Source organism: Setaria italica, chromosome IV (genome assembly GCF_000263155.2).
Source record: "Setaria italica strain Yugu1 chromosome IV, Setaria_italica_v2.0, whole genome shotgun sequence".
Taxonomy (NCBI): Eukaryota; Viridiplantae; Streptophyta; class Magnoliopsida; order Poales; family Poaceae; genus Setaria; species Setaria italica.
The window spans coordinates 31013266-31030937 of NC_028453.1; the positions used below are offsets into that span (position 1 = coordinate 31013266).

The 17672-nt window shown below is 49.2% G+C and overlaps 2 protein-coding genes across 2 annotated transcripts; one reads left to right on the top strand and one right to left on the bottom strand.

Moving 5' to 3' along the window:
- Window positions 1-5860: 5860 nt before the first annotated feature.
- LOC101785518 (phytochrome A-associated F-box protein-like) lies at window positions 5861-7138 on the bottom strand. Its single transcript, XM_004967067.1, has 2 exons — window positions 7080-7138; window positions 5861-6629 (listed from the first exon to the last, which is right to left on the bottom strand). The coding sequence occupies exons 1-2, from the start codon at window positions 7136-7138 to the stop codon at window positions 5861-5863; spliced, it is 828 nt and encodes a 275-aa protein (XP_004967124.1).
- A 3105-nt stretch (window positions 7139-10243) lies between these two features.
- Window positions 10244-13810, top strand: LOC101763922 (D-3-phosphoglycerate dehydrogenase 3, chloroplastic). The gene is made up of 5 exons (XM_004965631.3): window positions 10244-10905; window positions 12029-12405; window positions 12587-12697; window positions 12769-12864; window positions 12957-13810. Exons 1-5 carry the CDS (start codon window positions 10335-10337, stop codon window positions 13626-13628), a joined length of 1827 nt encoding a protein of 608 aa, XP_004965688.1. The 5' UTR covers window positions 10244-10334; the 3' UTR covers window positions 13629-13810.
- The last annotated feature ends 3862 nt before the right edge of the window (window positions 13811-17672 follow it).

Genomic DNA, 17672 nt, shown 5'->3' on the forward strand with positions numbered 1-17672 from the left:
TGGGGATCCAAACACCGCATAAGGATTTAGTCCTCCTATCATGCTGCGCCATTGGGGTCCACACTCCAGGAGCTCCTAATCTCCTATATCACTTATGGAAAACTTATGGAAGATAGTTAACTTTCGTAGCTGACCATTAAGCCCAAATAGAAATCTAAATCAATATTTCAATACCCCAAATTCAGCAATTTCTGAAAATTAAGCCAACATTTACAAATTATAGATTCAACATTTTTTTCAAACATATCCTTGTCTCAACCAAGCCCTAGCTCAAAACTCTTAAAGATTTAGCTGGTTGGGGGGGGGGGGGGGGACCTCGGTGGCGAGCGCACCCGCGTTCGTTTCGTTGCCATCCATCCCGCCGCCGGCGCCACGAGCGAACGGGTGATGATGGCGTCGTGGGAAGAAGAGGAGGAGGAGGAAGTAGGAATACGGACACGTCTCTTTGGCCCCCCTCTCCGGGCTCTTTTCCGGGTGAGGCGCAATCATGGCGCGATGGCGACCCGCGATCCCGAGCGCGACAAGCACTCCCCGCCGGCTGCTGCCGCTCCGTCCCACTCGGCCACTCCCCACAGTGGACGGAGGGGAAATGGCGCATAATGGCGGCGTGGGCGGTAGGCCCGTGCAGGCCCGCCAGGCCTAGCTACCTCTTGGCCTCGTCCTCTCAAAGCGAAGGGAAGCGAGAGCGTGCGCGGCCGCCAGTGCTACTCTTCTAGCCGCGTTGCAATTAAGAAGCCGATCCAAATGATGAGCGCCGGGGCTAAACAAAGGCCGGCCGTGCACGGCTGCACGGTCACGCACAGCTGGGGATGAGCTGAGGGTGTCAGGGTGCCTGGCTGTGCGCGCGTGGGGGTGTTGTGCGGCCGTGCGCGGTGATCTACTGTACCCACTGATCTGATCGGGGATTGAATTTCCCGGAGTTTCTAATGCCGTCGTCAGGGAGGGATGTCAAAGCTTGTTTAAGCCGATGGGGTTGTCCTGTTTATGGGCGTAGTACGTACTAGGAAGGCGAGGCGAGGGAGGGGCCAGCCTGCAGCGCAAAGAAAAATGTACAGTAATGGGGGTCGGAGCCTGCACTGAAGCATCATCGGTGGTGGTCCTTGCCTCCTTGGCGATGGCGACCGCGGGCGCGGCGGCCTGACACGTAACGCGTCGCGACAGCTGCTGCGACTCCTTTGTGAGTAGGAAATGAAATGGGAGGATGATAGAGTAATTGGCAGTCGTACGTGCAGGACGCACGGCTTAGGGGTGTTTGTTTTTTTAATCCCTCCTAGACATCGATGTCTATTTATATACTAATTAAGAGTATTAAACATAGACTAATTACAAAATTAATTGCACAAAACTAATTGCACTGGAGACTAATTTGCGAGACGAACCTATTAAGCCTAATTAGTCCATGATTTGATAATATGATACTACAGTAAACATGTGCTAATGATGAATTAATTAGGCTTAATAGATTTGTCTCGTGAATTAGCCTCCATCTATGTAATTAGTTTTATAATTAGCTCATATTTGGTCCTCCTAATTAGCTCCGAATATTTGATATGATACGAATTTTAGTCCGGACTAAAATGCGGACACCCTTAACATATTTTTGATGGAACTACGCATCCGTACGCCTGTGTTCTTATTTTATTAGGGCGAAAGCAGACGCGTCAGACGCAATTCCTTCGCCTCCTGATGGAACTACGCAACGGATTCTTTCTAAAAAAAGAAAAAATAGCCAACGAAATCCAACCGCACCTTGGCTATCAGAGGCTACCCGGACACACAAGCTCACATGTAACGTAACTCAAAATTATTGATTTCAATCCATGCAAATGGCACACTTGGGGACAACCACTTGCTGCGAATCTGTGCTAACACCATCTAGTTCCAGGTGTAAACGTGACTGCCGACCTCCCCAGCAACTGGGGCACGCATATATCCCCGCTCAACTACTCTCTCCGTTCCAGATTGCAGATCGTTTTGATTTTTCTAGACATTATTATACACCTAGATATATACTATATTTAGATGCATGATAATATCCATAAATCTAAAAATACTAAAACGCTTTATAATTTGGAACAGAGGAAGTATCTGCTTAATGATCGCTGGCAATTTGGTCGCGGTAGTAAGCGGGGATCGGAACCACTTGTCCAGTTTGTGCTGCTGCTGCTACCTGATCGCACAACTTGACGAGAGCTCACTTCTTCCTTGCTTATCTCCCTCGTTTCGCGGTGCTTATTCTTCTCTCGGATTCGCGCCACCGGCTGCGGCGCGGCTCTTGCCGGAACCGAGAGACCGAGGCCAAGTGGGATGGCAGCAGCCACGCTGCTGGGTGCAGATATACGATGGGCGAGAGCAAAATCGCCCCCGCGCAGGTCATCTGCCGGCTGAGAACGCGCGCGCCGCCGCGCCCTGATCCTGGAACGGCATCATCATCGGAACGTCCACACCTGACAGGCCTATTTCTCCCTGCGGCGTGTCGAGGAGGCGTTCTTCGCGGCGTGCTCCTCGTGTGCGGTGTCCGCACGGCGGGGCGTCCTTGCGGTTGTCTCCATGACAGCGCGGCACGACGCGACGCGAGCCTGCTTGGCGTTTCCGTTCGTTCGTTCGCCGGTGTTCGGCGCCAGTTCGGCCGGCCGGCCGGTGCGTGACGAGATGACCAAGTAGCAGTGCTGCTGAATGGTATGGTTACCCACGAAAAGCATTACTGGCGTTTCGCCGCTTCGGGCGGCAGAGACGTGTCCGCCGCCCCCGGCGCGGCCGCTCCCGCCGCCGCGGCGCCCGTGACGTTGGTGGCCGGACGTGTGCCGTGCTCTCGTCGCGACTTCTTCGGCCGGTATGCAGGCAGGTGGTACTGGGCCTACCACGTCCTCGGCCCGCGCGCGTGCCCAGCCAGATTGGTCCAGTTGGGCCTTGTTGGTTGGACGAGGCCGCACCACCAGCCAAATTGGGGCACCAGCCAAATTGGGGCCCGGTTTGCCTCGTCGTCTCCGTCTCTGTACACTGTTGCTGTTTTCATTTGTCCGGCGAGGCGGCGACGCACCCCCGGCCGGACGAACACACGATTTGGAGTAGCGCGCTGCTGTACTGCTCTGAACGTTTAAAAGGCGGCATTTCAGAAAGGAAGAAGGAAGACGTTACAAGCGGGGTACTCGCTATTCGCAAACCATACCGAAAGCATCTTCTTGTTTATAATTTGTATAGGCCTTACGTACCATCTCCATATCAAAATATTTGTCGTTGTTAATTTCTTACAATGTTTGAACATTCATCTTATTTAAAAAATTATTACAAATGTAAGAAAGATAAGTCATGCTTAAAATACATATGATGTAAAGTAAACTATAAATAAAATAAATGATACTTACATAATTTTTGAATAAGACGAATGGTTAAATATGGTGATAAAAAATCAACAGCATATTTGATACGAAGGTAGTATCATTGAGTGCTTGCAAAAACCGAAACTAGTGAAAACTTACTCCTGAGCTCTTATTGTCCTTTTACTCCTGATTAAAAACGAAGCGGTGAATCTAATAGTCCTGTGCCAAAGATTCAGTAGGCGTTGGGGACCGGATCGGACCGGCGGTTGGACCGGTAAAAGATCGAACCGACCTCCGGCGGCCGGTTCGCTTAAAAAACCATCCCTGCGATCGCCGGAAAAACCGAACGAACCGGCTGGTTTTTGTGGAACCAGCGAACCGACGGTTCTGTACGAACCGGACGAGTTTTGCTTGGTGCCTTGGATTAGCCGGCTCAGGCGGGTGTCTCCCACGTTGGCCCAACAAAGGCCCAGCCTAAGGACCCGTCCGCTCCGCTCAGTTAGTATGCTCGCACGACGGCGGGCGGCGGATCGCGAAACATGCGGCGGCGCATCCTGATTCGCGAGTTGGCCGGAGGGCTGGCGGAGCGTCGCAAGCAGTCAAGCAGACGGTGGTCGCCGTTTCTCCTCCCGCGTCTCCTGCCGCCCTGCCCGTTCTTCGTCGGCTGCTGCCCCGGCCCCTGAATCCCTGCTGCCCTGCTTGTTCTTTGTCGGCAGATGCCTGTCGTCCCGACTCCCTTCCCATTCTTCAGCAGTAGCAGACGGATGGCAAAGATCAGGGCAGATCGCAGAGGCTCCTTGTGGCGGAGTGACCACGGCACAACTGCACGACATGGGCATGGGGACATAGCGAACGGTGAGTGTCCAAACTCCATACTAAAATGATTTGATTTGTATATTGCTGGCTGCTTGTGTGGATTTGACGTGGAGTGGATGTGATCTAACAAGAGTAGAATTTTGGCAAGATGGAAGTTTTCATTGGCTGTGATGTTTTAGTGATGTATTCGCCGTGCTTCTTTGTACTCTGAAGAAAGACAGAAAGACAATAGTATTTATGTTAACTTGGAAATTTGAATGGAGTTGTTCTGGCGATATATTTGTGTTATTTGTGTCAATTAATTGTGCAAGTGTATATGGCACCGGTTTGAACTTTTTTTATACTGGTTCAGTTCAACAGTTCAATATTATTGAATCGACGGTTCAACCGATTCTTAACGGTTGAACCAATGAACCATTAAATCGAGATCTTACCGGTTTAATGGCTGATGGCTGGTTCAGTCCTAATAACTATAGTATGCATGCTGGACAAGCATGTGTCACGAAAAGAATGCTTCACGAGGACAAGTAGTACAGTCGTTGGATCTGCCTTCTGTATTCTGTCGCATGTTAGGTCAGCTGTGTCATGTAAGAAAAGGTTGAGGTGGCAGGAGGGTTAACCAGGGGAGAAGGGAAAAAACGGAGAAACGATGTCGGCGCTCCATCCGATAAACCAAGAAACGACGGTGAGCGCGTTGGGGGCGTTGGGTCGTTTCTTCCCGACGCGGTTCCCCTTTCCTCCCGATCCGGTGCTCCCGTCCCAATCTCGCCGCCACGGACCAGGCACACGGCAGCCCGACCCCTGCAGTCCATGGCGCCGTTGTTCCCTGCACCACCTCCGATTGTTGCCGATCCGCGTGCGGCTCAAATTGTCCCTCCCTAAGCATCTTCAGGTAGCTGCAAGAATGGATCAACATGAATTGGGCAAGCTCCATTCGAGATCCAGATGAGGCATCGGGATGCAGGCGCTTGTCATTCGGCTTCCGGTGGTGCTTCAGACTCTGGCGCTGCAGCTGCCAGTGGTGCTCCAGCCATCCGAGCTTCAGGCGCCGATTCTCCTCCAGCCGCCCGTGTTGCAGGTGCCGGTGCTCCTATTGCCGGAGCAGCTCCCAGCTGGTGATCCTCCAGCAGCCGGAGCAGTTCCAGCCATCCGTTCTCTAGCTGATGGTGCCTCTGCTGCTGGAGCTGCTCCAGCGAGTGGTCCTGTGCCCAGGGGCGTCAGAGTATTCTCAATAGGTAATTGCACTAATTAGCTGCCAATTTCAGAGAATTTCAAGTCCATGGAGTATCTCCTGTTCAGCGATGCCTTTGTGGCTTTGTGGAATTGATCGAAAGAAGACATCTCTATTAGCAGTGTCCTATGTAGCACCAAATTGTGCCGTACCAGTTTGTTTTCCGTGTTCAGGCAATTCAGTTAACAAAAGAAGCTAGATTAAGCATGCATTAGAGCAACTTCAAGAGTCTCTCAAAAATTTCTTCTCCAAAACTATGTATTGGGGTCTTCCAAAAACATATGAACCTACAGCCAGATCGCTAATAACTAACCCTCAATATTTCAAAACAGGCCACATCATCGTAATTGGGTCCAGCCTAGCGCCTGCCTGCTCTCTCCCAGTCTCCTCCTTGGACTCGTCGTCCTCGCTGCCACCCACCGCCGTCTCATCTCCATCCTCCCTCTCATCCCCAGCCAGGAAGTCGGTGCGCATGCTGACCGATGGCATGAAGTCACCGCTGGACATCGCCGCGGAAGGCCATGTACTTGCGGCACTCCTCGGCGTGCACGCACCCGAGCCAGTCGCACAGCTGGTCGCCGCGGAACCGGCTGGCCAGGAGCTTGTTCCTCTGCTCACGGCTCAGCGTCCAAGACCCTGACGCTAGGTGCGCGCCCACCGTGCCCAGCCACCGCCGCGGGTGCCGCCGGCTCCCGGCCACCACGCCGCACCGGGCCACGCTGCAGGAGGCATCGGTGGCGGCTGCTTCCTCCTCTTCCTTCGCGTCGCGGATCGTCGGCCCGGCCGGTGGCGTGCCAGGGTCCGGGGCAGCGACAGCAGGCGGGATCTGCGGCTCAGACGAGCAGTCGCAGGCCACGTCCAGGTACATGTCATCGTAGAGCGACCATGCGGCGTCGGTGGAGTTGCCGGCGCCGCCCTGGGCCACGGCGTCGGCCGCGATGTCGGCCGTGCGGTTGCGGGACGTGGCCGTGGCCTCGAGCCCCTCGACAAAGGCGGCTGCGATAGAGTCACCATCGAGGGCACGGATGGGGACGTCGGGCCCGATGTCGAGCTTGAGGCCAAAGTCGCCGGTGGGCTCGAGGAGCACCCCGACGCGGAGGAGCCTCGGGCAGCAGACGGAGAGCTTGTGCAGCGCCGCCCAGGATGCGGGCGCCTTCCTCCTCCGCCCGGTGCTCGCCCATGGGTGGGTGGGTGGCGCGATCGGCGGCGTGCTCGCTCTCGAAATTCCACGGAGATGGGAGGAGGAGGCCCGGGTGCGTGAGCTGCAGGAAATTTTTCGGGATTGGGGAAGTACCGGTCCCCTGCGTATACGCGGGGTGACGGAGGTGTTTTTAGCGTCCGTGCATTTTTACAGAATGGATGGGGAGGCTGTTGGAGGTACGTTTTTTTCCCCTAAATAAGGTTTTGGGGTAATTGTAAGGGCTTTTTGAGTTGCTCTTACATTTTTCCCAATTATTTCTCGTATGTGAAAGTTAGTTTCTTGTATGCCATTTTTCTTTCTCTTGCAGTACGTTAATGCAGTGCCTTGGTCCTTTAGCACTAGGAGTTCTCTGTAAGTATCTACAAACAACAGATTGCATTCAATCTACATTAGCCAAGTATATGCTGTGTGCTTGCTCCTTGCAGTAAGCCTAAGCTTCAAGTGCCTGTGCTAGTATAATTGACATTGACTTTCTCAGTTATTCCCTTTCTTTCTTGAGGTAATTGGTTACCAGCTTGAAGAGACATTCACACGATAGAGTGCCTGTGCTCTAATGCCATGCTGATGCATTGACCGGCATGTTTGGTGCTATGAGAATTCAATAGGCTACACGGCTAAATGGCCACAACTGATCATTTTGTATTTGCGGTACATGTAATTAGTTAATTAATTTTCTTCTCCATAAAAACTTCTCTAGACATTGTGCATCCGGGAGGTAGTGTTTACACGTACATTTATTGCCCTCTCTCCTCTAGACACCACCCATAGATACCATGAGTTGTGACTGCCCTTATATCTAGACATGGGTTCTAGAGAAGTCCATACTTACCACTGATTTTCTTTCTTCTTTTGATCTTTTATGAAAATTTTTAGAGCATAAAAATCATACTACATGGGATAATAGAACTTAAAAAGACTGAATGTCTCATCATCATGAATGTCTCACCATCAGGTGTTGGGGAGGGGAAGGATGGGAGAGTGAGTGTGTGAGCTTTTGGTGGGAGGATGTTGATGAGGTGTAGTTGATGTGGTGCAGGGACGGTCTATCAAGCATGTGGGCTCAAGGGAGAGAGGGAGTGGACAAGTGTCCTGTGCAGTTGATGCGCTGGTTCAACATCGGCGGTCCGACCAAATGTAATGTCGGTTTATACGTGTATTCAACCACGCCTGATACAACAGATTTGACTCGATCATCAGTTGACCAAAGTTAGTATGGATTGACATGGTTCGGTTAATATTGTCCATCGGATCGCATAGACTTCTCAAGTCATCTTAAAGACATTTCTCTTAGTTTAAGAGGGTCTTTTGCCTTGGATTAGGATAACAATTACCTCACTTAGTTTTAGTTCATTATATGGATGTAGAGGAAATGAGCCCTCAAATTTTTATGCAAAGACAGTAGAAAAGTATTAATAAGTACTATTTACTGTTTTGATTATAATAGAAGACGTATCTCATAGAAACTATGGGTTAGCATTATACTCAGTTAGTCTATTTGTATTGTACTCTGCTTTGAAACCCTAGTGTTTCGAATTGAGGTCTTGATAGGATATCGTTTGCTTTGCAGACTCTTCTTCCTTCACTACTCAATTCTGCGAACCTCACTTTATCAGTTCTTCGCTATAGATTACTTTATCAGTTCTTCCCTATAGATTACTAAATGGTTATCTTTGCCGTATGGGACTGAAACAAGTTCACTCCTTTCCAATCATGAAAGTTAGCTCAAAACCTGTGTTGCTAATCAAAGTCGGCAAACACTTCACTCCTGTTGTCCTTATTACGAAACACACCAATAAAGAACCTTGTTTCTATTGCGCCCTATATTCCGAGGCGACCTTTCACCCAGTTCAAACCACAGTACATCGTGATAGTCTGCAATCACCATACTTGTTTTAAATTATTTAAATTTCAAGTGACATTCTTTCTGAACCAAAATCTCTAAATTGATATGTTGATATATTTAATGTTGCACGCCAAACAATTTGGTGTAAGCACGAGATGATATGGAAGAATGAGGATGCTTGATTCAACGGTGTCGCAAAGAAGATTTAATGCAATGTGAATGAACATAGTTGGGAATTGATAAGGTATTTGGGAGGAATCATGTGAAAAAATATATCAGTTGTACCAAAAAGAAAACAAATGAGCATGAACGATGAATTATAAGTATGCATGAAATTTGATCTTTTAAAAATTTAAACAACTTTGACGGCCCACTACTTTGGATTGTAGCTTCTCAAATTAGACTAAAAAACCAGAAACTTTGGCGCGGTGTTCAGCTTGATTGAGCCAGTGTATTATGTTGAGAAAGATCGAATGGTTGTATAATTTGAAACGTTGCATATGAAAGAATTCAATTAATGATTATCATTCTAGACATATACTATTTTTTTGTTCCATTTACGATCCTAAGCTCACTTCTAACAGCTTGATCGACAATTGGGTCATGGTTAATTAATATATCGATTATATGGTCCGCTAATAAAATGAATTGCATAGCGTACCATGTAAAGGGATTTTGTTTCTTGAACACACCATGCAAAGGAATGGGTGATCAAATTGCTCAGGGCAATTTCTGGATGTTCTTCAGTATTCAGCACTACGACAGCTTCTTTGAGTGTAGGTTCGACGTGTATCACTGCTGAAGGACACCAAAATTTACCATTTCCTCATGCTACTTTCCGAAAGTGAAGTTCTTGATCAGGGTATGTCACATGCCAAAAAGTTTTGAAGGCTTTCCTGTCATTGTTAATGTTGCTACTCATCAGGATTCACTAGCTTGAACAAACCACTGCGAAAATTGAAAACTCAACCCTAAACATTTTCTGAAACGAAAGTTATTTGTAAAAGAGATTGCCCGCAGCTGCCTGGTTTGCTCAATGGCAGGCGAATTCAGAAAAGGTGCGCACCTTACAGCTTGACCTGTAGGTCCTCGAGGCGTTCAGCTCGCCCCTAGCATCCGCGGGGAGTATCTGGTTCCGCTGGCCCCGGCCTTTCCGATCCTCATCCCATAGGAGAACCAGCAGCAAGCACAGATGAGCTTGTGCGCGAGGTGGTGCATTGCATGGTGGCGCGGCACGGCATTCCGTCGAGCAAGTCGTGGCCACTAGAGGCGTGTGACATCCGCAGTGGCCAGGTAGGAGTACAGTATCCAGGGCATGCCCCCAACAGCGCGTGCAGCCGCCGCGACTTCGGCGTCTCCACGCCGGACGCCGCCGGCTGCCTCGCCAACAGCTCGGCGAGACCGACGGCTGGATGGAAGCTTTGCTCGGGATTGGACGGTGCCAAAACTGGGTTGACGTGGCTCAACGAGTGCTCGCGAAATGCCCGAGAACCTGACCAGCTTCGGTATATCAGAGATAGTAGGTATACTCTGATTCCGTGGCATTGCCTTGCCTGAATCTATTTCCTTTTCTTTTCCATCATTTTGGCATGTGAAAAAGGTAGTTTTGAATGGTCCGCTACACTATCCCTTTTCTTCTCAAATGGTCAAATGCCGTACAAATATCACAGCATGAAGTGCCTATCATTTTGAATCCCGTAGCAGTTTCGAAAACGTCAACAGCAATTGCATACTGTCAACGACAATTGTTGGTGTCAAAATCTAAAATAATCACTGCGAAAGATAGCTATGGATAAAAATTAAAATAGGTGAAGCCGAGATAACACCTATCACACATTCACACGACTCCCGCCGCGATCCACACCGATTCACTCCACTGCCCCCCCGCCACGACACGCTCGCCACACACCACTGCACGGGTCCATGGCCTTGGCGACGCCGCTCCGCCACCTCCTCCCCGTGGCGGCGGCGACGGCCACAGCCCCCGACCCCGCCGGACCATCCCTGACGGCCCGCCGCGTCCTCTGGGGCCGCCTTCGCTCCAGCCTCGCCGCCTCCCCGTCCAGGGAGCCCAGGTCCAGGTCCCTCACCGCGCCGGTGGCGGCTGCGGCGGGCGGGCGGCCGACGGTGCTCGTCACGGAGAAGCTGGGCCCGGCGGGGCTGGACCTGCTGCGCTCGTTCGCGAACGTGGACTGCTCCTACGAGCTCACGGCGGAGGAGCTCCGCGCCAAGGTCTCGCTCGTGGACGCGCTGGTGGTGCGCAGCGGGACGTGCGTCACGCGGGAGGTGTTCGAGGCCGCGCGCGGGCGGCTCCGCGTGGTCGGCCGTGCCGGGGTCGGGATCGACAACGTCGACCTCCAGGCGGCGACCGAGGCCGGGTGCCTCGTCGTCAACGCGCCCACCGCCAACACCGTCGCCGCCGCCGAGCACGCCGTCGCGCTCCTCACCGCCATGGCGCGCAACGTCGCGCAGGCCGACGCGTCGCTCAAGGCCGGTAACGCCCTCTCGTTGCTCCGAACAAACGCGTGTGCACGATAACACAACCGTGTCTTCCTACCACACGTCATGCGAATAGATAAGGTCCTACTACAGTGCTACTGTTAACAATAACAATGTACACGCACTGAAGGGGGTGAAATGCTATCGCAATTTTCTATCAGTAGTTTCTGATCAGTGCACATTGCTCGCTAACGAGATGTAGTTCATCTCATCACGTTTCTATAGCTGTGTACTGTTGATTATCGATTCTTTCAAAAGTTAGGTTCTAAACGATACTGGCGTGATTTCCATTGGAAATCTGTGTATGTGCTTTCAATACTCGTGGCCCGCCAATGGCATGATGATGAAGCCTGAAGGTGATAACATGGTTCGTCTGCATTATCATCCTTCTTGGACTGTGCTTTTTGGTTAAAGATAAAGTGGTGCATACTGATCAAAGGTGATTCCAGGGCACGTACTAGATCAATTGTTGGTTTTGTGATGTTGCCAGTGTCATTGTAGAAAACGTAAATAAGTACTCGCCATGTAATGTGATTGTCTGCTGAAATTAAAGAATGGCTGAAGCTTTAAGTGTTTTGAATTTTGAAGCACATATTGGGGTTTTATGACGATTTTTCCAAGGCCCATTCAGTACATATTTTTGGTTGGGCTCTGCTACCCGCTTATCCCTCTCTTGCAATTAGCTGAAAATTCCCACTTGCAGTAAAGAAATCCATTCTTTCCACAGTTCTTGTTAATAACAAACAGTTTTATCTATCGACCAGATAGCTGTTGTTAACTTGTGCAACTTGAGATTTTATCCTGCATTCTTGTGGCACTGAATAATAACATTGCTCTTACTGCCAATTTTCATCTGGCAGCAGTGATCATTTTGGGATATAAAATCCACAGTTATTAACCAGCAGAGTTCAGCCATACCATGTTCCACCAGTAGGTTAATATTTAAGACTAAGTAGCCGTTGTGAGAAAAAACAATCACCGCTGTGTTCTGAATTTTTTTATTTATGAACGTCACAAGTTCATAACAACTGATATGAAAGTACTTAAACTAGCAATGGCAATACAGCACATAGTTCATTTGTGCTGAGTTGTTGCAATTCGCTTTTTGCATAATCCAGGCAAATGGCAACGGAGCAAATATGTCGGTGTTACTTTAGTGGGGAAGACACTAGCTGTTATGGGCTTTGGAAAGGTTGGCTCCGAAGTAGCTCGGCGCGCAAAAGGACTCGGGATGGATATCATTGCTCATGACCCATATGCTCCTGTTGATAGAGCCCGGGCAATTGGCGTAGATCTTGTATCATTTGATGAGGCCATCTCCACAGCAGACTTCATATCATTGCACATGCCTCTAACTCCATCGACAGCAAAGCTTTTTAATGATGAAACTTTTGCAAAAATGAAAAAGGGTGTTAGAATTATCAACGTTGCACGGGGTGGAGTTGTTGATGAAGAAGCATTGCTGAGAGCACTTGACAATGGAACAGTTGCCCAGGTAATTCCTTTCGTCGTGGCCACTCATGACTCATCCACATGTTGACAGTGCATATTGCCGTTACCTGTTATCCAATTCTCATATACATCTGATTTTTTTTTGATATTCACTTTGCGATGTTTTGTCAGAAAAAAGAGAGATATTTTAGCCTTTTTCCTGATTGCATTATGGTGTGAGTCAGGCCGCACTTGATGTATTTACTGAGGAGCCACCGCCAAGAGACAGCAAGTTGGTGCAGCATGAGGATGTCACTGTCACACCGCACCTTGGAGCTAGCACAACAGAATCTCAGGTTTGCTGGTCTTTTCATCATACTACCTTTATCATCTTTACTAAAAGACTGCTTGTACTGTACCTGTGCAGGAAGGTGTAGCCCTTGAAATTGCAGAGGCTGTTATCGGTGCACTGAGAGGAGATCTGGCTGCCACAGCTGTGAATGCCCCAATGGTCCCTGCTGAGGTACTTCCATTATGAAGGAAGAAACTCTTCATAGTCTTGTCAGTATAATTCTGCAATCTGCTTGCGTCTAAACTGTACATCTCTTCTCACAGGTTCTATCAGAGCTATCACCCTATGTTGTCCTTGCCGAGAAGCTGGGCCGACTTGTTGTGCAACTTGTAGCTGGTGGCAGCGGGGTTAAGGTTGTCAAGGTTGTCTACTCATCTGCTAGAGACCCCGATGACTTGGATACAAGAATTCTTCGTGCCATGGTCACCAAAGGCATTGTCGAACCTATTTCAAGTGCATTCGTCAACATCGTCAATGCAGACTATGTTGCCAAGCAGAGAGGCCTCCGGATCATCGAGGAGAGAATTCTCCTTGATGGTTCACCTGAAATCCCCCTAGATTCCATCCAGGTCCACCTCACCAATGTGGAGTCCAAGTTTGCTGGTGCCTTGTCTGATGCAGGCGACATCAGAGTGGAAGGAAAGGTTAAGGACGGCTCCCCGCATCTCACCCTTGTCGGGTCTTTCAGTGTTGACGTTAGCCTTGAGGGAAACCTCATACTGTGCTGCCAAGTTGATCAGCCGGGCATCATCGGGAAAGTGGGATCGATCTTGGGAAAGATGAATGTGAATGTGAGCTTCATGAGCGTTGGAAGGACTGCTCGTGGGAAGCAGGCGGTAATGGCCATTGGAGTTGATGAGGAGCCTGAGAAGGAAGCTCTTAAGTTGATCGGCGATACACCGTCTGTCGAGGATTTTGTCTTTGTTAAGCTTTAGAGAGGAAGTAGGTAGGTATACCAAAGATAATGTTTGTGCTATGTTAGCATGAGATTCATTTTTCCAAGCTGCTAGTAGCTTGTTTGGGGGTACTGTAGAATGACATTCTTTGGTGTCCTTCAGGGGACACCACGTAGATATATAATATATCAAGAAGTGCATGCAAAAATGCAATTTTTCCACTTGGGGCTGCTGTCCTTCTGATCAGTTGAACTCTACTGTCATTGCGCTGGCTTAACTCTTCTGTGCAGTTGATCTGAAACATGTTGGTGACGCTGTTAGAATCTCTCTCTAGTTTCAGGTTTTTTCAGGATACTGAACTGGAGAGCTCTGTTGCGACTTGTGACACTCTTGCTGCCCTGACAAACAGGAGGAGAACAGTATTCCATACTCCATTCCCTTTCTGTGATTCCCAAAACCGTTCCAGCTCTCTGAACCATCTGGTTGACATCCCTGAAGCTGAAGAGTTTTTAACAATGCATCAGATTAGATGTTACAGTACTTGTATGTGTAACTTGTTACAATCATTCCAAATCGCTGCTTTATCTTCTCCCTGCATTAAACCATAATAGGGTTCAAAATTTCGCTGAACTATCGGCGAAATTTCGCACTTTTCGATGGTAAGTGAAAAAAATATTTCGTTCAAAAAATTTCGGAAAATTTGAATTTTTGTGCCATTATATATATCGGATAGGGTATTATGATCCCAAATGAAGCAATGGTCTGGCTCCTGTTGAGTCCAGGACGTCCAAAGGTTGAATCCTAGTTCGTATGTGGTTTTTTTTTTCATTTTTACTTTCACAGACATGTGGGCTCCATCTCTCTCACCGAAATTAAAAAAAGAGTAGCGCAATCTGGGCTTCGAACTCAGAACGTACTGATCAGCAAAATCGACAAAACCATTGCTCTATCCGCATACCACTGAATGTCCATTGTGTAGATATCTTAATAACATTTAAAACAATTTAAATTTTTGAACAAAAAAATTCCGAATTTCGCGAATTTCGGTGATTTCGAAGGGGACCGAAAAGTTTTGATAAACGAAATCGAAAACCCTCCATATCTACTCTTTCGCAGGATATCCAACATTGGCGTTTGAGACACGTGAAATGAATTCCACTGAAGCGGACACAACTTTTCCCTTTCGGTTCTGACACGACCGAACGACCGGTACATTCTACATTTTTGAGCACGTTTCCTTATCCCCAATCAGCACGAGCCATGTGATCTACCTACTGCATTGTCAGGCTCAAACTCTGTTAGGTGAACAACACTAAGACTAGACGCCCAACTCACTGTACTCTCTGCCGAGTGCCGACCCATCCCAAATCCCCTGTCCCCAACTTCTTTCTGCAGGAGCGCCATCAGCAACTCCTTTTCCGATTCATCATCGGATCAGATGGCCCATCACACATTCACACGATTCACCCCATGCGGCCGCGCCTCGCCTTCCGCCGCCGCTGGCCACTGATCTCAAGGCCTCGCCGCCCCGGCGCGTCGTCGTCGGCGTCGTCCTCTCACCAGCTTTGGGGAAAGAGGTGCGCTGGACACTGAGCCGAGCACGGTGAGTGCCCCGCACACTAGCCCGGATAAAGGCAGCTCCCGACGGCGACGGCGACGCGATCCCATTGTGGGAGCGAGCGATGTGTGGAAGAGAAATCCCGGCGGCCTCGGTGGCACAGGAGTGCACGCAACTTGTTCCCTCCTCCCTCCTGTAGCTGTGACTGCTGCTCCCTGTACCAGTCCGTGTAACAGCGATCTGATGCTAATCCTTATCGTGTTCTTGGCCTGTCTGTCACGCCTGCTGTGCGTTCTGAACCCTGAAATTGACATCATGCGCAGGTTATCCTTCTGAAAGAAAGAAAGAAAATGTCTGTTGCTGTTGCTGCAGCGTTGTTGCAGGTCAAGGTGGTTCAGGGTCTCAGAGTTGAGAACGCGGCGGAGAGTGCTTGGCGTGAGGGGGAGTATCCGTCCGATCGTTTCCATTTCCACGCGTCGAGCTGGAGATGCTTATCAGGGCACACGACCGACGGCGACGTCCCGCCGCGGGATGGCGTCCGGCTGGGAGATCCGGAGACGCTTGATTCTGATTAGTCTTCGTTTTCGTTCGGGAGTTGACGCTGGGATTTGACAAAAAACGCTGAGCAAATCTTGTGGCCTTCCTGAACCTGAATCCATACAGGCGGCACTGCACCTGATCATGAAATTTGCAGCGAACGGAAGCGACATCAAAGCACTCGTTTCGTCAACACTGGCGTACTGGCGCGTCCACTTGTAAACAGTTTCGGTGATCGAGGGGGAAAAAAAAGGGGGGGGAAGGCTCATCATGAATTGCCGAGATCGCAAGCTAACCTTCTGGAAAATTCTGATCGCGAAGCGTCGGAAAAATTATGAGATTTCGCATCAACGGCGAGGCCCAAATCTTCCAAGTCCTAAATGCGGCGATCACGTGAAGAAAGCTTAACAGCACGGGAAGGTGGGCCCGCCCGAGATGTTGGCGGCAGGACCGATCGCTCTTCCGCGTCGAGTTGTTTTCGGCCCCGACCCCACGGCGGCACAGGCCCAATCCGGTGCGCGTGAACGTAAGTGTATACCACTCTGCGGCAATTTTCAAATGAAATGCGTGGCTAAGAGCACCTCCAAGAGGCTGTTAATCTTACCCTAATACTTTTTTTGGAAAAAGGGAAAAAATGAACTCCAACAGTCCACCCAAACCTTCCCCAATTTTTTTAGCAATGCTAAAAAATAGCCTACCACCGCGTATATTTTAGCGTTGGCATTCCTCCCCCAATCCTGATTCCCGCACGCTCGCGCGTCCCTTCCGATGGGCCCGATACGATGACGTGGCCTGTTTTAAAATATTGGGGGCTATTTATTAGCGATCTGCTGTGGATTGATATGTTTTTGGGGAAAATATTTTTGGAAGAACCCCAATACATAGTTTTGGGGAAGAATTTTTTGAAGTACTCTTGGAATTGCTCTAAAAGACCACTTGCAAGTGCTTCTAGCAATGGAACTATTTTCTTATAACAATGTGAAGGCTGCTATTCTCACATGATAATTGGACGTTCAAAATTCAAATATAACCACTTTGGTCCTAAAGTACGAGTCCATTAGACAGCATCACGATCTACACCACGATACATTGACCAATAACATCTATACAAATATATAATTTCAAATAACAAAATATTCATATATTTGAAAGTATAGCAAGTTAGCAACGTGATGTCACTATACAAAATGGTTAGATGATAGCAAATGTGCTAAACATTGCCTTTTGTGCCATCGTAATTAGAGGGGTTCCGTACGGATTCCAATCAAACCCACCGACATTTTCTTAAAAACATAGCTCCTCGAAATGCAGCCGGGACGAATGGACAATGTACATATTGGCACCACACGACCATATCGATTAACTCTCAACCAGGACACAGGGACGTGCCCAACCAAGCACCATACCATATGAAAGGACATTGTCCTGTGCCGTTGACCCCCTTCGATCCGGCAACACACGGGTAGCCACCGCACGGGATCGCCGGCTTTACGAGATGACGGCATCCGGTTCGTCACCCACCACCCGCGCCAAATGACGCTTCTGCCCCCGGGGGGTGTCGCGGGTCGACGCGTCCACGTCGGGCGTATGGGTCAAGATTCCCCCCGGGCCGGACTGTGACTCAACGCGAACGAGTCGCCCGTTCCCGCGGCGGAATTACTAAACTGCCCATGTCTATCCTGTCACGAGCAGCTCCAAAATCTCAGTTTTCAAACCTAAAAGGAAAGCTTTGTCCATTTCCAAAGATAATAGTGTTTCTCTTAAGAAGTAGGAACTGGGTTGCGGCACCGTTGACTTGTCGCCCGAGTGTTTTTCAAACATAATTGACGTGACTGGAAGGTTAGATACATACATTTAGGGGTCGTTTGGTTCCCTTTGCTTATTTTTAGCACGTGTCACATCAAATATTTAGATACTAATTAGAAGTATTAAACGTAGACTATTTACAAAACCCATTACATAAGTGGAGGCTAAACGGCGAGACGAAT